Source organism: Epinephelus fuscoguttatus, linkage group LG9 (genome assembly GCF_011397635.1).
Source record: "Epinephelus fuscoguttatus linkage group LG9, E.fuscoguttatus.final_Chr_v1".
Classification (NCBI taxonomy): Eukaryota; Metazoa; Chordata; class Actinopteri; order Perciformes; family Serranidae; genus Epinephelus; species Epinephelus fuscoguttatus.
The window spans coordinates 42,908,526-42,933,855 of record NC_064760.1 but is presented as its reverse complement, the minus strand read 5'-3'; the positions used below and the strand labels follow the sequence as shown (position 1 = coordinate 42,933,855).

General features: G+C 40.8%; 1 protein-coding gene across 2 annotated transcripts in view; it reads left to right on the top strand.

The window, feature by feature from the left end:
- Positions 1–25,026, top strand: part of ccdc142 (coiled-coil domain containing 142) — a 48,765-nt gene extending 23,739 nt beyond the window's left edge. Inside the window, exons 8-17 of one of the 2 annotated variants that reach the window (XM_049586258.1) lie at positions 354–440; positions 4,227–4,421; positions 6,406–6,572; positions 7,213–7,365; positions 10,177–10,291; positions 16,369–16,546; positions 17,447–17,557; positions 19,685–19,785; positions 23,808–23,973; positions 24,149–25,026. In XM_049586258.1, coding sequence (XP_049442215.1) covers positions 354–440; positions 4,227–4,421; positions 6,406–6,572; positions 7,213–7,365; positions 10,177–10,291; positions 16,369–16,546; positions 17,447–17,557; positions 19,685–19,785; positions 23,808–23,973; positions 24,149–24,257 — 1,382 coding nt within the window. In that variant the 3' untranslated portion in view covers positions 24,258–25,026. The remainder of the gene's footprint in view (positions 1–353; positions 441–4,226; positions 4,422–6,405; positions 6,573–7,212; positions 7,366–10,176; positions 10,292–16,368; positions 16,547–17,446; positions 17,558–19,684; positions 19,786–23,807; positions 23,974–24,148) is intronic. The other variant, XM_049586257.1, reaches the window with a different exon arrangement.
- Positions 25,027–25,330: the final 304 nt, after the last annotated feature.

Genomic DNA, 25,330 nt, shown 5'->3' with positions numbered 1-25,330 from the left:
AAAGCTTAATATTTTTGGGGGTAAAACATGAAAATTGTTTTTACTCTACATGATGTGGCAAAGTATTTAACTTTAATTCAGCCTTTATTGCATTAGTGCAGAGCTGTGGTGCTGCTCAGAAAATGATCATTTCATTTGATTGTAATAATAGTAATGTTAAAAACAAATCTTAAGGGGATTAAGAGTTTGTATTTTTTAGCAAAACTGTGAATGATTGGACAGACAGCATATGGTCTTCAGGCTTAAAATGAGTTGTTTGTCACATCACTGAGAAGAGAAATTACTTCCCTTGAAGAGATCCAGTTTACTGTACTGTCTGCATGACCTCTCTGGGTTTTGTCCTTTTTTCGTAGATCTGGTTCCCAAAGAGTGCAGAGCCATGCTGGAGGACTTAAGTCTGTATCTGTTAGTTGTTACAGCACATGCTCAGTGGGACTATGGTTAGTACACACACACACACACACACACACACACACACACACAGACCATTCTTGCTGTTATTGGAGGCAAAGCTGTTGTAGAAGCAGAAATAATCTTAGTGCTTGAGTTAAATGCCATCTTCTTTTAGGCTAAGTGTACATTGTTCAGCATTTTGTTAATTTGCACAAGTGGTTATCAGCAGATACTCAGTATCAGTAGGTAAATTTGGTAATTTTCAACCTGGATCCTATTATCTCATGTGTTTGTGTCTAAGGGACTCATAGGAACAACAGTATTTCAAATTGGTCCAGTATTGAGAGTGTGTCATGCCACAAAAGCCTATTGAATTGAATTGAATTGACCTGAGTGTTACAGCGGCGATACAGGCTACAGTGTAACCCTGCAGGCAATTGAGCACCATCAAAGTACAGTACAGGCCAAAAGTTTGGACACACCTTCTCATTCAATGCGTTTTCTTTATTTTCATGACTATTTACATTGTAGATTCTCACTGAAGGCATCAAAACTATGAATGAACACATGTGGAGTTATGTACTTAACAAAAAAAGGTGAAATAACTGAAAACATGTTTTATATTCTAGTTTCTTCAAAATAGCCACCCTTTGCTCTGATTACTGCTTTGCACACTCTTGGCATTCTCTCCATGAGCTTCAAGAGGTAGTCACCTGAAATGGTTTCCACTTCACAGGTGTGCCTTATCAGGGTTAATTAGTGGAATTTCTTGCTTTATCAATGGGGTTGGGACCATCAGTTGTGTTGTGCAGAAGTCAGGTTAATACACAGCCGACAGCCCTATTGGACAACTGTTAAAATTCATATTATGGCAAGAACCAATCAGCTAACTAAAAAAAATGAGTGGCCATCATTACTTTAAGAAATGAAGGTCAGTCAGTCCGGAAAATTGCAAAACTTTAAATGTGTCCCCAAGTGGAGTCGCAAAAACCATCAAGCGCTACAACGAAACTGGCACACATGAGGACCGACCCAGGAAAGGAAGACCAAGAGTCACCTCTGCTTCTGAGGATAAGTTCATCCGAGTCACCAGCCTCAGAAATCGCAAGTTAACAGCAGCTCAGATCAGAGACCAGATGAATGCCACACAGAGTTCTAGCAGCAGACCCATCTCTAGAACAACTGTTAAGAGGAGACTGTGCGAATCAGGCCTTCATGGTCAAATAGCTGCTAGGAAACCACTGCTAAGGAGAGGCAACAAGCAGAAGAGATTTGTTTGGGCCAAGAAACACAAGGAATGGACATTAGACCAGTGGAAATCTGTGCTTTGGTCTGATGAGTCCAAATTTGAGATCTTTGGTTCCAACCGCCGTGTCTTTGTGAGACGAGAGAAAAGGTGAACGGATGGATTCCACATGCCTGGTTCCCACTGTGAAGCATGGAGGAGGAGGTGTGATGGTGTGGGGGTGTTTTGCTGGTGACACTGTTGGGGATTTATTCAAAATTGAAGGCACACTCAACCAGCATGGCTACCACAGCATCCTGCAGCGACATGCCATCCCATCCGGTTTGCGTATAGTTGGACGATCATTTATTTTTCAACAGGACAATGACCCCAAACACACCTCCAGGCTGTGTAAGGGCTATTTGACCAAGAAGGAGAGTGATGGAGTGCTGCGGCAGATGACCTGGCCTCCACAGTCACCGGACCTGAACCCAATCGAGATGGTTTGGGGTGAGCTGGATCGCAGAGTGAAGGCAAAGGGGCCAACAAGTGCTAAAGACCTCTGGGAACTCCTTCAAGACTGTTGGAAAACCATTTCAGGTGACTACCTCTTGAAGCTCATGGAGAGAATGCCAAGAGTGTGCAAAGCAGTAATCAGAGCAAAGGGTGGCTATTTTGAAGAAACTAGAATATAAAACATGTTTTCAGTTATTTCACCTTTTTTTGTTAAGTACATAACTCCACATGTGTTCATTCATAGTTTTGATGCCTTCAGTGAGAATCTACAATGTAAATAGTCATGAAAATAAAGAAAACGCATTGAATGAGAAGGTGTGTCCAAACTTTTGGCCTGTACTGTACGTTCACAAAAGCCCTGTGTCTACTATGCAATATGGTACGTTTGATTTCAGTGCGGTACTTTTTTTTTTTTTTCCAGTTTTCACTGTGAAAAGTTGTGGATGGTACCACTGGAACTGTTCCTTACCATCCCCATTTTTGGTCACCCCTCCTTTGGGGTTCCTAGCACACAGATCCAGTACTTAAAGGTGGAGCTAGAAACACTGCAGTCCGTTCTTTGGTCAGCAGATGGTCACTTTTGCTCAGGACTTAGTTGTGGCTCGTTTTGAGGCTTATGTAATCACTGTTCATACTGTGGAGAGTTTTACGTATATTATTAAACTATAACTGTAAAATGAAAGGATGTTTTGCTGCCTCTCACAGCAACTATAGTCTGAGAGAAAAATAACTTAATTCACTGGGCTGATTGCCGGCAACATTTATGGCAGAACGTTACCTTGTAGCGTTACTCAATGCATGAGTTGATGGCGTGAATCCATCAGCACACCTTAAATTTCAATATGACAACCTTGACCATTGGCATGAGTTTTTATTGTCTCTCTTGGATCACATGTTTTTGTCATAAGGGTAATCTTCAAGCATTTATGTATATTAATTTCGACCGGGTTATGTGAACTGCATATATCCCAATCCTCACTTTGAGAACAAAAAGCATCCCAGAGCATCGTTCCTGGTGCTACAGCAACATTAAACCCCTGTGCTTGCCTGAGAATGGCTAAATGCACAAACCTGCTATTTTTTGATATCCCATCAAGAGACACTCACTGCAGCCTGTTCCATTTTGTTCTGCAAATGTCGGCGTGCAGCCGAGTTCTGTGGGCTTTAAATGAGGTGCAGACTTTCATCTGTGTCACCAATGATAAGGAAATACAGCGAGTGCTGGCCAACAACATGCCACCTACATGTAAGAGTACTGTACGGACCTAGGGTCTTTGTACCATGCCTGAAGGGTTACTTTTGGTTCCAAAGGTCCTATACTGAAAGTGTTTGGTGTAAACGGAGCTTAAAAGTGTTTGTTTTTGCCACTGACAGGCTCAGATTGTTGTTCAAAGTGTCTAACAATATTATGGAAAGGATCCTCACAGAGATATACCTTTTTGTTAAAGAAATAGATCCTTCTTGGTTAACCAGAAACAGCCCTGAAATCACTGTCACCAAACCCACCAGACTCCGTTTAAGTTAAGAATAATTTGTCATTGTAAAACCCACTTGGTGCAGAGTTAACTGAAACACAATAAAAATCACACGCACTGTCTTGGTTTGTCTTTCCACTGTTCCAGCAATCACCATCTCTGGTTTGCTTTTATTAAACCCTTAATTCACCCAGATAGATGTGAATATATGCTGGCTCTATACACACTAAAATTACCGTTTATTTAAATGGAGTCTGGTGGGTTTGACAATAGCAATCTGAACTTCTGTTTCTGGTTAAACAAAAAGGATCGTACTCTTTAATAAAAAAGTCTATCTCTGTAAAGATCCTTTCATAATGTCTTTAGACACTTACAATAACAATCTGACCTGTCAGTGGCAAAAACAAATACTTTTAGTGGTGGTTAATAGATGCCGAATGCCTGGAGAGGTTATGTGGAGGTGGTTTCCATTTAAGTCTCATATCAACCCTTTATAAACCTTAACTTAAACCTTTTTCACTGAAACACTGTATTGAATGAATCTTTCACTGGCATTATTTTGTCATGCTGTCTCTCACACAGTCTGTCTTTCTCTCCTGCTGTCTGTCTTTCTTCAGTGATGTGCAAAGGTTTAGGTTCATCTCTGAAAGATAAGTGTCTCATGGGTGGGAATCAGACCAGCAACTCTGTGACACCGTCGTCTGAGCAAGATGGAAGTGTGATGATGTCAGCGACCATGGAGCATTTCCTGCTGCTGTCCCCTCCTCTCCTGTCATCTCTGTGTTGCCATCATTCAAACAGCAGGGCCTCAGGTAAAAAGGCACGCAATGTTTCCTTCACAGTAATGCCATCACATCATTTTTATTAAACTTTTTATTTAACCATTCAAACAGGTAATTTACAAACATAACAATTTTATTTTGAGGTATAAAGTTGTGGTTGTAAAATAATTTCCAAAAAAGTAAAACCTGTTGATGATGTTTTGAAAGCTTAATTGACAATTTGGTTACAGTGTAATCACATTTTAAAATAAATTCAGTACCACCCTTTTTAAAAAATAAAGTTTTAGGTAATATATGCTGGATACTGCCTGGGAATTTAACACATTTTTTCAACCAGGTCATTTTTTAAGTTACATTCATACATTCAAAGTTTGTTGCCTTTAGCCCACCTTCAGACAGGTCGTTAACTGTGAAAGCTTTTTTTGATATAATGAGTTCGAGTCTTCCATATAAAATCGAAGTTTGAGTCTGTTTATAGAATTAACAAAGACGGTACTAAGTGCTAATGAAGATGCTGGGTAGACATTTCTCAAGATGCTTTCCATCTTGGTGAGATATGTCCTACCAAAAATTGAGTAGTCTCTTTGCGACCAAATATTAATATGTTTACATTCATCAATTTTGTTAGTCAGATTGAGTAATTCTCATTCTTTTTGATCTTTTGTCACATAAATACCAAGGTATTATACCACAGTTTTAACAGGTATATCATAAATGACATTTTTTGCGCATTCATGAGTAGACATCATTTCACATTTTTGGATATTGACAAATAGTCCTGAAGCCTTTCAAAAGAGTTCATTGTGCTTTATGGCAACAGGAATCTGATGTCAACAAGGATTTGTACCCAGGTTCATTGTAAACTCTGACATATCCATCTCACTGTTAAGAAGCAGAAAAATAACTTCATAAAGCCTGAATTCTTTCTTAATCTGCAACATGTTGGTCAGGAGGTTTAAACTCGTGTCGTCTAACAGAGTTTGTGATTAAAATTAAACTTTCATCTCTGTCAGAAAAACTGATCTGAGTTCAGACTGTTTACTTACGGCACAGCTACACTCAACTGAGCCTCCTAAAGGACCGAGTTCTGCAAGGAATCAGCTATGAGGTGGCAAGCAGCCGGTGCTCTGCTACCATTCAGTGGCTAAAAAGTGGAGCTAACTGCTAACAGCCACTGCTGAAACTAACAAACTCCACAAATCCATTCAGCAGCTCCACCATCCACAGTCAGACACACACAGCTGCTTGTTTACTGCTGAATTACAGCAACTCGCACCAAGGGCTGACGCTACTCTGGTGTGAGTGTTTTTGCTGACTAGCGAAACATCCTGGCACCGACTATTTACTGGAGTTTACCAGCTTGTCATGCAGCGCAATAATTGCAAACATGGCTATTCTCTGCTTTCAATGTCTGATAGTTTTGTCTGATGAAGGTCTAGTACCGAAACATTACAAATAAATTATATATTGCAAGTTAGACAGTGTGCTGGAGTCCTTTTGCAACTTTTTGGTCTACTCTCTCCAATGCACCTGTCTTATTTAATAGATGTATGAAGTGTTTCCTTTGTTCTAGTGTCTGATAGTCCACCATGAATAATTTTGTCACGTCTCGCCACGAAAATGAATCATAGAATTCTTCCCAGTTTGTCTTATCAAGATCTATTCTCAGCTCGTCATCGTCTGGTTTTGGTTGTGGAAAAAAAGGTCAACGAAATTAATACTCATAGGTTAAATCACAGATAATTGTTTATAGGCATTAAAAATACACGCATTACCACTTTTCTACTTAGAAGCATTTGGCTGGACAGTCAGAAACTTTTCAGTATTCGCGTAGTTACTGCAGTTAGCCTGTGTAGGACAGAATTGCTGTGAACATATCAACTGATTGTTTGACGAAATCTGCCTTTAGTGAATGAATTACACCCGGTATATCTCTGTTTGTGGGCCCTGATTACAGCCTCTGTCTCTGTCTCTGTCTCTGTCTCTGTCTCGCTCTGTCTCCCCTACCACTCAGGTTCTTTTAGCGTCTTCCAGTCCAGGCTCACTCTCCAGAGACAGACTGTTAGCTTGGTGTTAGCCACAGTGCAGATATCTACAATCTGGGTCATATCCAAGGCTTACCAGTTTCTCTCTTCATGGAGTCTCAACAAGTTCCTGCTTATTACACAGGGAGATCTCAAAGTAGGTTCCTCATTTCTATCAACTGGGAGACTTTTGTGTATTTTAATGGATGGAGGATCAAAGAATGACATTAGCATGAATGAAGCAATTGAGTGAACTTCAGTATTCACACCACTTTGCCAACCTGTTGTTGTGGTACACACTTCTTTTTTTAAGATAAGGCTAGTGTTATTTGAATATTTTTTTTATTATTAACATTACCATTCAACGACCAATATCTACAATGAATTATTCCTCCAAACAAGTATTGTCTGTGTATTAAAGCCAGATACAGTGGCATGTAATAGTTTGGGCTACCCTGGTCAAAATTCTGTTTATTAATCTCACAGAGCTAGAAGCGTCTTGCAGGAAGAATGGGTGAAAATCCCCCAAACAAGAACTGAAGGACTCTTAGCTGGTTACAAAAAGTGTTTAGAAGCTTTTTTGTTATTATGAAACTGAAAAAGATTGAAATAAAAAGTAATCGTGTTTAAAATACTTAAGAAATTAGTCACCTTTAACTTCAACACTTTTGGAGATCAGTTCATCTTCTACTTACTTAACTATTCACAGTAAATAAAATTTTGACCATTAGCCCTGAAATCGAATGAGCATCAGTTTGATAAAGTATGTTTGTGATGTGTTTTCTCTGTGTCTGCAGGTGCTCAGAGAGTCATTAGAGACTATGGTGCTTCAGACTAAGTCCCTGATGATCAATGCAGACAGTAACCAACATTCCACTCTTCATAACCACAACCAGCATCTGCTGAGGAGGCAACTCAGAGCACTTGACAGGGCTGTGTCCGAGCTGCAGGTAACCTGTCAGGTTTATTTTAGACCAACAAACACGTTAGAAAGCTGACTCCTCTTTCATTGTTCTTGCAAAGCAGTGAAAGCTTAATTATGCTATGAGAATGGTATCCCAATATTTAGGGTTGTGTGGGTTAGAGAATGAGAGCAGCAACACATGGGCTGTGTTTGATGGTGACACATAGCTGAAAGTGAAGGGCCAAAAACATTATCTTAGTCTGTTTTCAAGATCAAGAATGAATTTGCACATTAAGCAGAAAATAGCCTAGTGGGAAGAACTGCTCATTTCTATCTCATTCTAAATGGAACACTGAATAGGAGAAACGGGGATCTTCTGACAGCTACAATATCCTGTATTTGGGGAAAAGAATTTCAAAACTGTCATTGATTTGCACCAAGATAGCATCAATGCCCCTCACTGATGGCACATCAGTGTAAATAAAATCCAGTATTAAACACTGATACAATCAAGACAACTAATCATCTGAGAGCCAAGTAGCCTACAGAGTTTGTTTATACCTGCTTTAAAAGGTAACTTTAGCCTTGTTTCCACCCAAGGTTCAGTTCAGTTTGGTACACATTAGAATGGTTATTTTTCCGTTTCCATTGTGGAAATTTGTGGATGGTCACCTCTCTGTTGGGGTACCTAGCACACTGTTGTGACACTAAATGGTGGAACTGGAAACACTGAAGTCTGTTGATTGGTCAAGAGAGAACTGTCACTCTTGCTTAGTGCTGAGTTGTGGCTGGTTTTAAAGCTTATGTGATTACTGTTCACCGTGGCAAGTTTTACATACTTTTGCAAACTATAATTATAAATTGAAAGTATGTTTTGCTGCCTCTTGCAGCAGCTGTAGACTGAGAAAAAAAAAAATAATAATAATTCACCCTGCTGTTCAAAGGCTACTTCCAGCAACTGCTGGCAACTTTTTAGCCTGGTAAGACCATCCTGAAATCAGTCTGGACTTAATGCTGCCCCAAACCCTTTCCAGAAATTAAAATCCAATTGGGCCAATCAGGGATCTGCTCCATACTTGACAACATAAGCAAACAATGAGGGACTGCGTTGCAGTAGATGACATAAAATGCAGGCTGCAGCTTATAGAATAGTAATGGTGGCTGGAGTCAGTAACAACAAATAAACAAGAACAAGCGTACACACTTGCTCCTCGGAAGAAAATATGGTTCTTCTAACTGAATTTGGCAAAAGCTTGATTTATTAACTGGCTCCACAGGTGATGAAGAGGATGTTCCCCACTGTTTTGTTTCGCTGATTGGCTGAAGGAGTTTGTCAAGGCGAGTACTCCCACCCACTGAAAGTGTTGGGGACGGCAGCGAGTCCAGACTGATACAGAGCCAAATAGAATGTCAAGCTCACGTCATCAGAGTGGTCATACCAGGTTACCAACTTTTTGGTGAAATCTTTTCTTGCATGTTACTCAGTGCATGAAATGACAACGTATGGCTCGTATTGCTTGATAGGACTCTGTACAAACCCGCTATTTTTTTCCACATGAATATCCCATTCAGACAGACTCCCATTCCAGCCTGTTCTTGTTTGTTGTGAAAATATTGGCATGTCAGCCCCATTCTGTGGAGGATAAAGTTTATAACAAGGTGCAGACAGTCCTCTGTATCACCAGTAAAGGGGGAACACAGTGAGAGCTGGATGGAGCAGTGAGTTATCAACCACGCCTAGATAGAGTACTGTCTGTGGTGGAAATGCTAAGCAGGTCTAGGGTCTAGGTACATGTCCGTAGGGGTTACTTTTAGTTTTTAAGGTACTATACCAAAAGTTCTTGGTGGAAACACGGCTTTTGATGGTTTTTAACCTCGACCCTATTCTCCCATGTTTTTGTGTGTGTGAGTGATTAATGGGGACAACGATTTTTTGAAATTTGTCCAGAACTGAGAGTGGCCTAACACGCTGCAAATGTAATCCCTATGGGCACTGTAAATTGTTATGTCCATGTTTATTTTTGTCACTGACAGGCTCACATTGTTATTCTAAGTGTGGATCCCAACAAACCTTTTTATTAAAGAGCAAAATCCTTTTTGTTTAACCAGAAAGGGTCCCGTCTTCAAACAGACCAGACTACGTTTAAATAAAGAGTCATTTTAGCATGTATAGAGCCAGCATATATTCAAATCTAACTGAGTGAATGAAGGATTTATTTCAACAAAACCACAGTTGGTGATTGTTGGAACAGTGGAAAGACAATCCAGAACTGTTTTTGTGAGTTGTATTTTGTTTCTGTCGACTTTGAATGAAGTGTGTATCACGATGATAAAATTACTGTTTATTTAAAAGGGCCAAGCGATTTCGAGGCTGTTTTTGGTCAGACAAAAAGGATCTTGCTCTTTGAATAATAGGTCAGGCCGTGTAGAATTTTTTTTCTATAATGGTGTCAGACACTAAGAATTACAGTCTGAGCACTTCTAGTGGGCATGGTGCTCAATTGCCTACAGGGATTACATTGCAGCCTGTTTTGCCGCTGCTGTCTGCAGTGGTCTCGCTCAACACTGGAATGACACTGGAATCCTATTAGTCACAAAACATGGGAAAATAGGGCCCAGGTTGAAAAATACCAAAGTTACCCTTTAATATGAGCATAGTAATAGGTAATACATTTATATGACACAGCTACAAGATCTGTAATGTGGGTGTTTTAGAATGATGTGTGAATGCTTCAAACAAGACAAGATGTTTTTCCCTTTCTTCCATTTTGCCAGCATGAATGTGTGCATTGTGCAAACCAAAGAGTGTAGGTGTCATGTGATCCTGATGCCACTGCTCTGTGTCACTGTCCATCAGACCTTCTCTTCTCTGGTGCTGAAGACCTTCTCCAGTGACTGCAAGAGGATGTCAGGGGAGATTTTTGAACAGACCATGCCTTCTGCTGTACACTGGAGACCCAGCCTCAGGACAGGTACTGAAGTCTGACTGTTATTAATGGTTAGTCTAGGGTCAGTCTATGTATGAAGTCATACCACAGATCTTTGCTGATCCCTTGGAGAGGATGAAACTTATAATGTCAGCTCAGCTTGTCACTAAAGAGTATAGAGACAACCTCTTGAGTGCTTCGGTGGGACAGGTGTGATGTTTAGAAGATGTGTCATGTGTGAGACCCACCGTCAGGAGATTTAAAAAGCAAGCTAGAAGCAGTAAGCAGCTAACTTAAAGGTAGGATCTGGAGGATTTTCAAACAAAACAAAATATAGACATATACAAATGAAATCCTGCTTAATCATCACCCATGGGCTTCTACTCATGTGTGGTGGTGACTCTGTTTGCAGAGCTCCTGCCCTTTAACTGTATTTTGATGTTTTTTTGAGCTCGGACTGCTTTTGGGCAGAGATTTCCCCAGCCAATGAGAGAGCGCAGGTGCCGTGTCCAAGCGTGTCCGAGCATGCACCAGCACAAGCTTTGCCTGAACCTCTTCTGTGAAGCCTTCTTCCGTACCTCCGGGCTCCGTACACCCGGGAGAGTTGAGCCTGATAGGAGGGGCCAAATTTGAATGTGTGTTTACAAACAGCAACTGGAAAATCCTCCAGACCCTACCTTTAAAGAAGAAGAACAGTGACTGAAATGTCCGAAAGTGGGGAGACAATGAGGAGCATAGCTCCTTACCCTCTGAGCACTAGACGAGAACAGAGATCAGTTGCTGCGGTGTTGCACATCAAGCCCATCACGCACTTCCGTTATGGCATTATGATGCTGTTGTTTGGCTCTGCCAAAAAAGCAAAGGGATGTCATAGCAGCCCTGTCGTCCAGTCTCTGTGTAAAGAGTGCTGTTATCAATCAGAGGAGCACCAGTACATGTCTGATTTGAGTTTTTTAGGTATACTGTACTGTACTGAATTTTTAAGGGTCATTTATACATAGAATTGCTGCAAAATCTTTCAACCCCCATTGCAAATTTTATTGGCAAAATTTACAAACTTTCAGCTGTTTGCAACAAACAAATCAAACATGAACTATTTAAATAGCTCAACACAACTAATATTTACAAGTGGTTTCTCCAAATTAAACACAAAATGGCACTATTAATGACTACTGCAATTTTAAAATTTTTCAACCCCCTGAATAGAATCCCTCATAAGAGCACACATTTGCAAAAGGTGTTGTCTCAAACACACCTGATGCAAATAATCAAGGGCTTCATTAGTTGCATCAGGTGTGCTTGAGAAAGAACACATCAAGTACCTGGACTGGCCAGAGGTTTACTGATGGTGACGTTTGATTGCATGTTGAGAAATATGGTTTAGTCAAGAGACTTACAAAAAGTTAAGGGAAGTGATCCTTGCCTTGCATAAACAAGGAAAGGGATACAAGAAGATAACAAAGGCACTGAATGTTCCTAAAGATACAGTTCACAAGTTCAAAGTTAAAGGAACATTGACTACACTACCTGGACATGGCAGAAAGAGGAAACTATCAATGGCTGCCACCAGATTCCTGAAGAGGCATGTGGTCAACAGCCATTGTGAATGCAAATTGAGAGTAGATTTACGAAAACAGCTCATAGTCCATTGTGAAGTGGTCAGAAACAGAGTGTGCTGCGAATCATGTGGAGCTGATAGGAGGATGCAGTGACCTATGAAAGGAAAAAGCTTTGATATACAGAGCTGGCAACAGAAGCAGAGGAGCATGGTTGAAAACGAGAAGGACATCCCCTGGAGGTTGGATGTAGGGACTTTGTGGGCAGATCACTTTTGTCCCTGTTAACTGAACTGGGCATTCGAGGGTGTAGCCTAAAACAGGAGGTGAAAGCATGTTTGACACTGCAGCCAATTCCAGTGACTGGCTGTGAGTTAGAAGAAAGTATGCACAGAATACTAAACATATAATGTTGATCAGCGACATTCCAGACAGGATTGTACAACTCCGATTCCAAAAGAGTTGGGATACTATGTAAAACGTAAATAAAAACAGAATGCAATGATTTGTGAATCCTTTATGACCTGTATTTAATTGAATACAGTACAAAGACGAGGTATTACACGCTCAAACTGATCAACTTAATTGTGTTTTGTAATTATACACTTATTCTAGATTTGATGTCAGCAACACATTCCAAAAAGTTGCAACAGGAGCAACAAAAGACTGGGAAAGTTGTGGAATGCTCAAAAACAATTGTTTAGAACATTCCAAAGGTAAACAGGTTAATTAGTAACAGGTGATAGTATCATGATTGAGTATTCGGTATGGGTAGGGATTTTTGACCATCTACAATCCATAATATCATCAAAAAATTCTGAGATTCCAGAGAAATCTGTAAGGGGCAAGGCTGGAAACCAACAATGGATGCCCATGATCATCGATCCATCAGGCAGCACTGCATTATAAAACTGACATGACTGTATAAAGGATATCACTATGTGGACTCTGGAACACCTCCGAAAATCATTATTGGAAAACACAGGTCATCACTGCATCTACAAATGCAAGTTAAGAATGCAATTATTTGCAAATCCTCTTGGACCAATATTCAGTTGAATACAGTAGGAAGACAATATTCTTAATGTTTAAACTGATAAACTTAATTGTTCTTTGTTAATATACACTCATTTTGAGTTTGATGCCTGTAGCACGTTCCAAAAAAGTTGAGACAGAAGCAACAAAAGACTTTTGAAGTTTTGCAATGCTCACAAAACACCTGTTTGGAACATTCTGCAGGTGAACAGGTTAATTAATGCAATGATTGGGTATCAAAGGGGCATCCTTGAAATGTTCAGTTGTGTACAAGCTAGGATTGTCACTTTTTAAATAATGTGTGGGTAAATAGTCCAATGGTTTAAGGTTTGAACAATGAAAAACACACAATGGCAAGGAATTTAGGGATTTCACCATTCACAATCCATAATATCATCAAAAGTTTCAGAGAATCTGGGGAAATGTCTGCATACAGTCAGGTCCATAATTATTTGGACAATGATACAGTTGTCGTCATTTTGGCTCTGTACACCACCACAATGGGTTTTAAATGAAACAATGAATACCTGCTTAAAGTGCAGACTCTCAGCTTTCATTTAAGGCTTTTTTCAAAAATGTAGTATGAACCGTGTAGGAATTACAACCATTTCTTCACACAGTCCCCTGACCTTAAGGGCTCATAAGTATTTGGACAAACTAACATAATCATCAATTAAACAGTCAGTTTTAATACTTGGTTGCAAATCCTTTACAGTCAATGACTGCCTGAAGTGTTGGACACATAGACATCACCAGATGCTGGGTGTCTTCCCTGGTGATGCTCTGCCAGCCCTTACTGCAGCCGTCTGCACTCCCTGCTTGTGTTTTGGGTGTTTTGCCCTCAGTTTTGGCTTCAGCAAGAGAAACGCATGTTCAGTTGGATTCAGGTCTGATGATATGACTTGGCCATTGCAGAACATTCAACTTCTTTGCATGAAAAATGTCTTTGGTTGCTTTTGCAGTATGCTTCAGGTCATTGTCCAACTGCACTGTGAAGCATCGTCCAATGAGTTTTGAAGCATTTGGTTGAATCTGAGCAGATAATGGTGTCCCAAACACTTCAGCTGTCATCCTGCTGCTCTTGTAAGCAGTCACATCATCAATAAATACAAGAGAACCAGTTCCACTGGCAGCCATACATGGCCATGACATAACAGTACCTCCACCATGCTTCACTGATGAGGTGGTGTGCTTTGGATCATGAGCAGTTCCTTCCCTTCTTCCTTCTCTTGTCTTCCCATCATTCTGGTAGTTGATCTTTGTTTTATCTGTCCATAGTATGCTGTTCCACAACTGTACAGGCTTTTTAGATGGTTTTTGACAAACTCTAATCTGGTCTTCCATTTTTAAGGCTAACCAATGGTTTGCATCTTGTGATAAACCCTCTGTATTTATTCTAGTGAAATCTTGTCTTGCTTACAAGAGCAGCAGGATGAAAGCTCAAGTGTTTGGGGCTACATTATCTGCTCAGATTCAACTAAATGCTTCAAAACTCATTGGACGATGCTTCACAGTGCTGATAGACATTGACCTGAAGCATACTGCAAAAGCAACCAAAGACATTTTTCATGCAAAGAAGTGGAATGTTCTGCAATGGCCAAGTCATATCATCTGACCTGAATCCAATTGAGCATGCATTTCTCTTGCTGAAGCCAAAACTGAGGGCAAAACACCCAAAACACAAGCAGGGAGTGCAGACAGCTACAGTAAAGGGCTGGCAGAGCATCACCAGGGAAGACACCCAGCATCTGATGATGCCTATGTGTCCAACACTTCAGGCAGTCATTGACTGTAAAGGATTTGCAACCAAGTATTAAAACTGACTGTTTAATTGATGATTATGTTAGTTTGTCCAAATACTTATGAGCCCTTAAGGTCAGGGGACTGTGTGAAGAAATGGTTGTAATTCCTACACGGTTCATACTACATTTTTGAAAAAAGCCTTAAATGAAAGCTGAGAGTCTGCACTTTAAGCAGGTATTCATTGTTTCATTTAAAACCCATTGTGGTGGTGTACAGAGCCAAAATGATGACAACTGTATCATTGACCAAATAATTATGGACCTGACTGTATATGGGACAAAGCTGAAAACATTGAAAAAACTATGACCTTTGATCCCTTAGATGGTACTGCATTAAAAACCGACATGATTGTATAAAGGATATTACTTCATGGGCTCAGGAACACTTTAGAAAACCATTGTCAGTAAACACAGTTCATCGTTGCATCTACAAATGCAAGTATCAACAACATCCAGGAGCACTGCAGACTTCTCTGAGCCTTAGCTCATATGAGATGGACTGACACAAAGTGGAAAAGCGTGCTGCGGCCTGATGAGTTCACATTTCAGATTGTTTTTGGTAATCATGGATGTTGTGTCGTCCGGGCTAAAAAGGTAAAGGACCATCTAGATTGTAACCAACTCAAAGAGGTGTGTCAGTGCCCATGGCATCATAGGTTACTTGCACATCTGTGGAGGCACCACGAATGCTGAAAGGTACATACAGGTTTTGGGGCAGCATATGCTGCCATCCAGCCGACGTCTTTTTCAGGGATGTCTCTGCTTGTTCCAGCAAGACAATGAGACACATTCTGCACGTGTTCCAACAGTGCAGTTCATAGTGAAAGAGTGCAGGTATTAGACTGACCTGCCTGCAGTCCAGACCTGCCTCCCACTGAACATGTGTTATAAAGCACAAAATGCAACAACAGAGAACCCTGGACTGTTGGGCAACTAAAGCCATATATCAAACAAGAATGGGAAGGAATTTCACCTTCAAAACTTCAACAGTTCCCAAACACTTACTGAGTGCTGTTAGAAGAAAAGGAGATGTCACACAATGGTAAACATGCTCCATGCTCCAACTTTTTTGGAACTCGTTGCAGGAATTTAAAAGGTTGAGTGCTTATGTACAAAAAACAAAAAGGTTTATCAGTTGGAATATTAAATATCTTGTCTCTGTACTGTATACGACTGAATATACATCCAAGAAGGGTTTGCAAATCATTGCATTCTGTTTTTATTTATGTAAACAGTGTCCAAGGTTTTTATTTATTTATTTTGTTTGTTTCTTGTTTTTTTGGGAGTGGGGTTATCTGTTGATGATGGCAGCATGCTGATGACCCACAAGATTTGTATGCACTCTTACACTCACATGTAACTTCTCATTCAGATAAACCCATGACATTCAGATGAAGCTGCCTATCCAGGTGCCTGGTGCCTGTTGACCAGCCACTGTAATTTATCCTAAACATATAATGTAGATAGAAGGCCGGATCATGCTCCCAAGTATCTGCTCTTTGTTTAGGTTAGATGGTGTCGCCTGTCAAAGGGCCCTGTAGGTTTATGAAGGCAAACCCTTTTTATAACATATTAATAATAATGATAGTAATAGTAATAGTAACTTTAAAAACAAAGTTACATTACTACATTACATAACATAAATACTGGACTTCCATAGTAATACTCAACTTTGGCTACAATTTTTACCTGTGTATTGACAACTGTGTATTTTTCTGTCGTTGCACAGGTTTTCCTGGCAGTCCCAGTGAGTATGCGTGTCTGGCTGCTCAGACTGTGATTGGTCAGGTTTTAGAGGGGGTTGCACCGTTGTCTGATGATGCCCGTGTCCAAGCTCTGAGTATAACAATGACAGCTTTTATGGAGGCATGGATGGAACACATCTTGAAACATAAGATCAAATTCAGGTATGTTTTTGGTCATATCATCACACATTGATGCCACAGTGTTATTGACCAAATCAGTGACACTGTTTACATCAGAGATTAAGAATACCATGAAATGAGGCACCCCTGTAACCTAATTGTTAAGGTGCATGCCACATAAAAATGCACCCACAGTTTGACACCTGGCCGAGGATCTTTGGTACATGTGATACCCTTCTGTCTCCCTGTGTTTACTGTCCAGCTCTATACTGACTGTTGAATAAAGGCAACATGCCATGAAATAATCTATTTTTTAAAAACATTTCCCAACCTGACTGAAACTAGTGCCTGGAAATCAAGAGTACTTTTCAAGCCCTGTTCAGACCAAGGATTCATGACGAGACAAAACCGTTTTAGAATGTTGCAGAGAAAAGTTGCAGCAGTGTGCACTGGCCGGTCTGATTGTAGCTCAAGCCAGCTGATGGTGTCACCTGGTGTCGGATGGTGGGTCGCTGCTGTGGCTCACTGTATGTAAGGATTTCATGACCTCAGACGTCAGGGCGACGTATGTCCCTGATCTAGTAACATTGTTGTGAACCGGCAGGTTTTTAGAACATTACAGAACAACACAGTGCAAGTAGTGCCTGTTTCAACTCGTCTCGTCGCAAATCTTTGGTCTGTACTGGGCTTAATGCTTTGCCCTTCCTAGTGTCATGAAAGACATGGGTTTCTCTGTTTCTGCCTACAAAACTATTTTGTCAGCCTGCACACATGATTAATGTGTGTTTTGTGTTGTGTGTAAGAGAGAGAGAGAGATTGTTCATGATGCAAAAGCAATCCCCCTCTTCTTGAGTGTGTTTAACTGGGTATATTGTGCAACAGGCTGCTGATGTATAGCTCAGTAAGTCCTCTGAGCAGTGTTGTTGTGTTGTTCCTCCTCAGTGTGCAGGGAGCTCTCCAGCTGAAGCAGGACTTTGATTCTATCAGAGAGTTGATCCAGTCAGACAAATATGGTCTGTCAGCTGAACTCCACCAGCGACTGCTCAGCCTCCGGTATCACACTTTGTTATATCCTGCCTTTTAACTAACCATACATGTCATTGTAATGTAATCTCAGTTTATTGACATCAGACGAGGCTCCTGTATTGATTATATAAGAGTTGTTCTGTATCTTAAATTGAACTGGGAATGTGTTTACTTAGAAAGATTTAAACCAATCAGACCTACAGTACAGGCCAAAAGTTTGGACACACCTTCTCATTCAATGCGTTTTCTTTATTTTCATGACTATTTACATTGTAGATTCTCACTGAAGGCATCAAAACTATGAATGAACACATGTGGAGTTATGTACTTAACAAAAAAGGTGAAATAACTGAAAACATGTTTTATATTCTAGTTTCTTCAAAATAGCCACCCTTTGCTCTGATTACTGCTTTGCACACTCTTGGCATTCTCTCCATGAGCTTCAAGAGGTAGTCACCTGAAATGGTTTCCACTTCACAGGTGTGCCTTATCAGGGTTAATTAGTGGAATTTCTTGCTTTATCAATGGGGTTGGGACCATCAGTTGTGTTGTGCAGAAGTCAGGTTAATACACAGCCGACAGCCCTATTGGACAACTGTTAAAATTCATATTATGGCAAGAACCAATCAGCTAACTAAAGAAAAACGAGTGGCCATCATTACTTTAAGAAATGAAGGTCAGTCAGTCCGGACAATTGCAAAAACTTTAAATGTGTCCCCAAGTGGAGTCGCAAAAACCATCAAGCGCTACAACGAAACTGGCACACATGAGGACCGACCCAGGAAAGGAAGACCAAGAGTCACCTCTGCTTCTGAGGATAAGTTCATCCGAGTCACCAGCCTCAGAAATCGCAAGTTAACAGCAGCTCAGATCAGAGACCAGATGAATGCCACACAGAGTTCTAGCAGCAGACCCATCTCTAGAACAACTGTTAAGAGGAGACTGCGCAAATCAGGCCTTCATGGTCAAATAGCTGCTAGGAAACCACTGCTAAGGAGAGGCAACAAGCAGAAGAGATTTGTTTGGGCCAAGAAACACAAGGAATGGACATTAGACCAGTGGAAATCTGTGCTTTGGTCTGATGAGTCCAAATTTGAGATCTTTGGTTCCAACCGCCGTGTCTTTGTGAGACGCAGAAAAGGTGAACGGATGGATTCCACATGCCTGGTTCCCACTGTGAAGCATGGAGGAGGAGGTGTGATGGTGTGGGGGTGTTTTGCTGGTGACACTGTTGGGGATTTATTCAAAATTGAAGGCACACTGAACCAGCATGGCTACCACAGCATCCTGCAGCGACATGCCATCCCATCCGGGTTTGCGTTTAGTTGGACGATCATTTATTTTTCAACAGGACAATGACCCCAAACACACCTCCAGGCTGTGTAAGGGCTATTTGACCAAGAAGGAGAGTGATGGAGTGCTGCGGCAGATGACCTGGCCTCCACAGTCACCGGACCTGAACCCAATCGAGATGGTTTGGGGTGAGCTGGACCGCAGAGTGAAGGCAAAGGGGCCAACAAGTGCTAAAGACCTCTGGGAGCTCCTTCAAGACTGTTGGAAAACCATTTCAGGTGACTACCTCTTGAAGCTCATGGAGAGAATGCCAAGAGTGTGCAAAGCAGTAATCAGAGCAAAGGGTGGCTATTTTGAAGAAACTAGAATATAAAACATGTTTTCAGTTATTTCACCTTTTTTTGTTAAGTACATAACTCCACATGTGTTCATTCATAGTTTTGATGCCTTCAGTGAGAATCTACAATGTAAATAGTCATGAAAATAAAAAAAACGCATTGAATGAGAAGGTGTGTCCAAACTTTTGGCCTGTACTGTACATTTTTGTTAAAGTTTCAAAGCTGCTTCATGCACCATACGTTTTTTAGACTGCTGCTATAATGGTAATACCTTGATTTACACCTGACCAGCAGCTCTGTAGACCCTCTTTTGGCTCATGCAACAGGTAAAAATATGAAAGAAAAAGCACCAGAAAATATAAAATAAGCCTACTTAGTAAATGTAAAGGTTTCATTGTACTGGTGATCTGCTGAAACTTTGACAGAGCTGTAACATACTGACAGTATCCATTGTTGACTTCTTTGCAACTGTAGTTTTTTTCAGTTACCACGCAAGTTGGGTAATCCTTTTCTTTGTCTGCAGGGTTTTTCAGCAGGTGGACTCAGCAGTGGTTTGTCTGCTCCAGCAGCCGCAGGCCAAACCATATCTACAGTCCAGAGCCTGGGAGCCTTTCACACGCTGCTGTGAGTATCACACCAGTTGGTCAGAAAGTCACAGAATGAAATCATAACCCCTTCTACACAGGGATCACACTATAGTCCCGTTATGAAGTCTCTTCTCTTTGCCTCCTTTGCATTTTTGCACAGAATCAAACAACAGCAGCATCATTTTGCTCCAGTGTGTGATTTTAGACAGCATGCCGACATCGCAGAAGCAAAAGAGGCATGACAGACATGACATGTAACATTACAGCAATGGCCTCTAGTGTGGCATATAACATACATATTGGCAGCACTTTATAAACAATAACAATGACACAACATGGCAACAACAATCATTTAATATGCCAGCTGATCTCGTCCTCTGCTCGGAGGGTAAGAACTTCGTGGACCTAAGTGTTTTCCCAGTTTTCTGATATTTTGGGCCGCCATTCTTCTCCTTTCAATTGGCTGCTAACAGCTACTTTTTAAATTTCCTGCGGTGAGTCGCACACATAACATGTCATCAAAACATCACACCCATCCTGCCCATAATCCTGTCCTGCTAGCTGTCCCTTTTAAATGGATGTCATTTTGGTGCTAGTACTACCTCTAATGCTGGCTTAAAGGCGAGACTACTCCACACCCCCGTTCAGCGATTGTACCTTTTACACAGAACGCGAGGCAGTATTGCGGCCATAGAGTCCATTGAACCATTACCAGCTTAATAAACTGAGTTATGGAGTCTCTGCTCTTGACCACTCCGGCTTGGTTTGAAGCCATTCCTGAGTATTTTTGGCAATGTTTGGGTTTGTTGTCATGCTGCTCCTGGGTCTCTGTCATCAGCTCTCCCTCCATGATGTTCTGCATCACGTTCTGGCTTCATGGACTATTTTTGCCAGAGCAGCTTGGATCTCTGAAGCGTTAAATTCACTTTTGAATGGCTATACATGCCTATCTAAAGACAATGGAGTTAAAATCAGTGGTGAAAGCTCAGTCACCTTTGGTTTTAAGCCTCGACTTTGGAACGACCAGAAGGGCCCCACCTGAGGATCTAAGGCTGCGCACTGGTTCACCGGGGGTCAGCATATCAGTAATGTGGCTTGGGGCAAGACCCAGACGTGCTTTAAAAATGATCAGTAAAATCTTAAAATCAATTCTAAAATGTACAGGGAGCCAATGGAGGGAAGCCAGGATCCGGGTGATGTGATGTCGTCTGTTAAAACCAGTGAGAAGCCTAGCTGCTGCATTCTGAACAAGTTGGAGGCGGGAGAGAGATTTATGGTTGATGCCAGAAAGGAGGGAGTTACAGTAGTCCAGTCTTGAGAAAATGAATGTGTGAATGACTTTTTCCAGATCAGACTGAGTGAGCATTGGTTTGATTTTAGAGAAGGTTCTTAACTGATGGAAACAGGACTGTACAACTTTTTTGATATGGGGCTGAAAGCTTAAGTCTGAATCAAAAATTACTCGGTTTCTGGCAGTGGGCTTAACATTTGAGGATAGGGGACCAAGACCATTTTTGATGAGGCTGATGGAGTTAGGGGAACTGAACAGGAGGATTTCAGATTTTGAGTTGTTGAGTTGTAGAAAATTTTGTGCCATCCAACAGTTAATATCACGGATACAGTCAACAACAGCAGCTAGGCTTTTGGGGTTACCAGGTCTCAGTGGGAGGTATATCTTTGTGTCATCCGCGTAGCAGTTGGCATTGAATAATCTGACCAAGTGAGAGCATATAAATAGAGAATAAAATAGGACCTAAAACTGAACCCTGCGGTACACTACAGGTAATATGAGCTGTAGAAGAGGAGTGGTTACCTATGGTGACCGCAAATGTTCTCTCTAAAAGATAAGACTGAAACCAACTAAGTGCAGTGTTCCTGATCCCAACCCAGGTTTTAAGACGATTTATTAAAATGCCATGATCAACAGTGTCAAAAGCTGCACTGAGGTCTAAAAGAATTAAAATGGCATCGTACCCCTGTCGACTGTTAAAAGGTCATTAGGTACCTTGAGGAGGGCCGTTTCTGTGCTGTGTAAAACTCTAAAACCTGACTGAAATTTCTCAAAGATGTTGTTATGCCACATAACACCTTATACAACTATGCTATCATCATTATTATTAGTAGTAGTATTAGTATTAGTATTATTATGCTGTTAATGCTATTACTACTGCCAAACTGAGAAAGAGCTAAATTAACCTATAAACCAACATGCATAACTGGTCAAAAAAATTCTCAGCAAATATTACCGTTGACATCCGTAGCAACAAAGTATCTGTATTTTTAGTGGTTAACTTCTGACTGAGTTGCCATTGTGTTCACATTCATACGGCACTGCACAAACTGTCTCATACTTCAGCACGATTCAAATCTGTTATGGTTGTTGAAGATTGTGATTAAAGGCTTCAAAGGGCTCCTAATGCAAATGATATTTTTTGGGACAATGTTTCAAATACTTAACAATAAATTGTGCTACATTTTGATTGTTTTCCCTTTTTTAGACTAGTCGAGTAGTCTTAATTAAAATTTTCATTTAGTCAACAGGGAAATTAGTTGCGAGGAACATCCCTACATGGCACTGTGAGCAGTACATTTCAAGATGCAGCCCAGTAGCAAGAAGAAGATGTTGGCATTGTACACCTCTGTATACCACTTATATGTTACATTTGCACGTTTAACACTTATCATTTCAATATCTATAAGTGACATAGTATATGAGCTGCTTTTCATAGGGGGATGGAGGGGATGTGGATGGTGTGCCACCTAGGGGAGATGTCTGCTGGGTGAGACGCCTGGCAAGCTGCAGATCATTGCTTGAGACCAAAAAACAACAAAACCAGGTGTTTTTAGCAGGTCATTGCAGCTTATTAGCCACCAAATGCAGGTGTTTTTTACCGTCCTGTTGCTGCTTTTCCAGGGTGGAAAGTGCCACAAAAAATGGTTCTTTATTACTGAGACATCGCTGTGATTCCAGCCTAAGACTGTTTTTTTTTTTTTTAATGGACCTGCACTTGTGTAGCACCTTTCTAGTCTTCCAGCCACTCAAAGCTTTTACGCTATGAGTTACATTCATTCATTCACACACACTAGTGGCCGAGGCTACCATACAAGGTGCCACATGCCTTTAAGTTGCAGTTTTTAACACACACACCAATGGAAGCATCTTCGGCAGCAATTTGGGGTTCAGTATCTTGTCCAGGGATACTTCGACATGCAGACTGGAGGAGCCGGGGATCGAACTGCTGATCTTCCAATTAGTAGACAACCTATTCTACCTCTGAGCTGCAGCTGCCCAAGCATAATCTTTTCCTAACCCTAACCAAGTGGTTTTTGTTCCTAACATAACCACACATTAACCACAGCGTTGTTGAAACATTAAGTTTCAGTGTATCTGCTACATGATAAATGTCAATGTAAGATATCCATGATTTGCAGAAACTTATGTTGCCAACATTTTTTCTGCTGATTGGGTTATAAGATGGATCATCATCAATGTTATTCTTCTCAGGGGCAAAAGCTCCCCTAATTACACTACAGTATTGAATTTATTTTAACAGAAATGCATTTTTTGGTGGCATGATGGTGCAGTGGTTAGCAATGTTGCCTCACAGGAAGAGGGTTTATGGTTTGAACCTGGGGTGTGGGAGCCCTTCTGTGTGGAGTTTGCATGTTCTCCCTGTGTCAGTGTGGGCTTACTCCAGGTTCTCTGGCTTCCTCCCACAGTCCAAAGACATGCATGTTAGGTGAATTAGTGACTGTAAGTTGTTCGTAGGTGTGTATGTGAGTGGGTAAGGTTGTCTGTCTCTATGTGTCAGCCCTGCGATAGTCTGGTGACCTGTACAAAATGTGTCCAACCTCTCGCCCAGTGTCAGCTGAGATAGGCTCCAGCCCTACGTGACCCCCATTAGGATAAGTGGCTACGGAAAATGAATGAATGAATGAGAAATGCATTTTGTTGATAGACAACTTTAATGGGTGCAGTAATTTATGGTTTTATAAAGAGAAAATAAAATGAGTGTGAGGAGAGACCAGTGGCAGTAACCTCTGTGTGCAACTCTCCAGGTCCAGCCAACAGCAGCAGAAACAGCATTGATGTGGTGGCGAGCAGTATAACCAACCTGAGGTGTATGGAGGGTGAGGACCTGCATCAGTCCGATCCCTCAGATGTGACCACTGACCTCCCTCCAGTGGACCCATCGACCCCTGAAGAGCCGTACCTTGCTCCAAGGTACATTTTTACAACTGTGATTTGGTGATCAGTGATATGATTTAGAATACCTGTCCCTCCCTTAAAGTACCTCCTAAGGTTCTGTGTTATTAATGTGTTTTGTGGCCCAAAAGTAAACCCTTTTGTGATTAAATGTAATAGTAATAATTGTACTGTCTTTATTTTGTGCTCCCAGTGTAGCTCTGGGTGTTGCTCAGCGGGAATGGCTGGACCTGAGGATCCACAGCAGCACTCGACGCTGGAGGTTGCCAGGACTGCAGTGTCTCTCTAAGTCTGAACCTTGAACACACAGACCCTGCAGAGATCTGACACACACACACACACACACACATCACTTGAATCTCTCTGGCTCTCTGTCTCTTCAGTTTACTGACAACAAACACAGTGTAAATTAAATATCCAGTCTTGTTGTTTATACGGTGTATATTTTGCAGATAAGACGATGATACCTCTGGAGGTTACTTTTGGGTGTAATATATGTTATAAATTGATATAAAAATGAATTTAGCAATGTCAAAAATATTTCTATTTCATAACAAAAGTATTTGTATAACCACATATTTTTATATACTCCTGATTAAAATACATAATTTCATCATCATTACTTCCTGATAAAATGTTTTTTTTGGTTTTCTGCGCACATAATTTTTATGTGCATATGGTGCCTTCCATACTTTGCTGTATGGTGATGGATTTAACAAATGGTAACAAATAGCTTTGCAGCTTCTTGAGAAATGTTGACGAACAGCTCTCTTTAGCTCAGCTAGATTTAGAAGTATTCAAGATCTGGGCTTTATGACTTCACTGCTCTTTTTTCTGCACATTCAATAGTACAATCTACCAAAAGTTCAATACAGCAACATTTTGACCCCAAGGTGTGCCTTAGGCAAAAGGAAAAGAAAAGACAAAACAAAAACTAGACCTGCAGTTAGGAGATCACATGATCAAACTCCTATATTCCAAAGATGATTTTTGGTGCACTCTGCTCTTGGCTGTGTTCATGTTTTGCCATTTTGAAGTATCCTGAAAAAGGAATAATAAGGGGTGATTTGCAGCTGGCATCTGACTCAGAGTCCAAAGATAAGGGGGATACTCAGGCTACTCTAAATGACAATGTCCAAAAATCTTAGAGGGGTAGTGATCTGTAGGAAAAAAAACCTCCAATCAGAGTCCTGTACTGAGTCGGGTATTGGGTCCAGTTAAGTGTATACATACATATATATATATATATATATATATATATATATATATATATATATATATATATATATATATATATACAGTACAGGCCAAAAGTTTGGACACACCTTCTCATTCAATGCGTTTTCTTTATTTTCATGACTATTTACATTGTAGA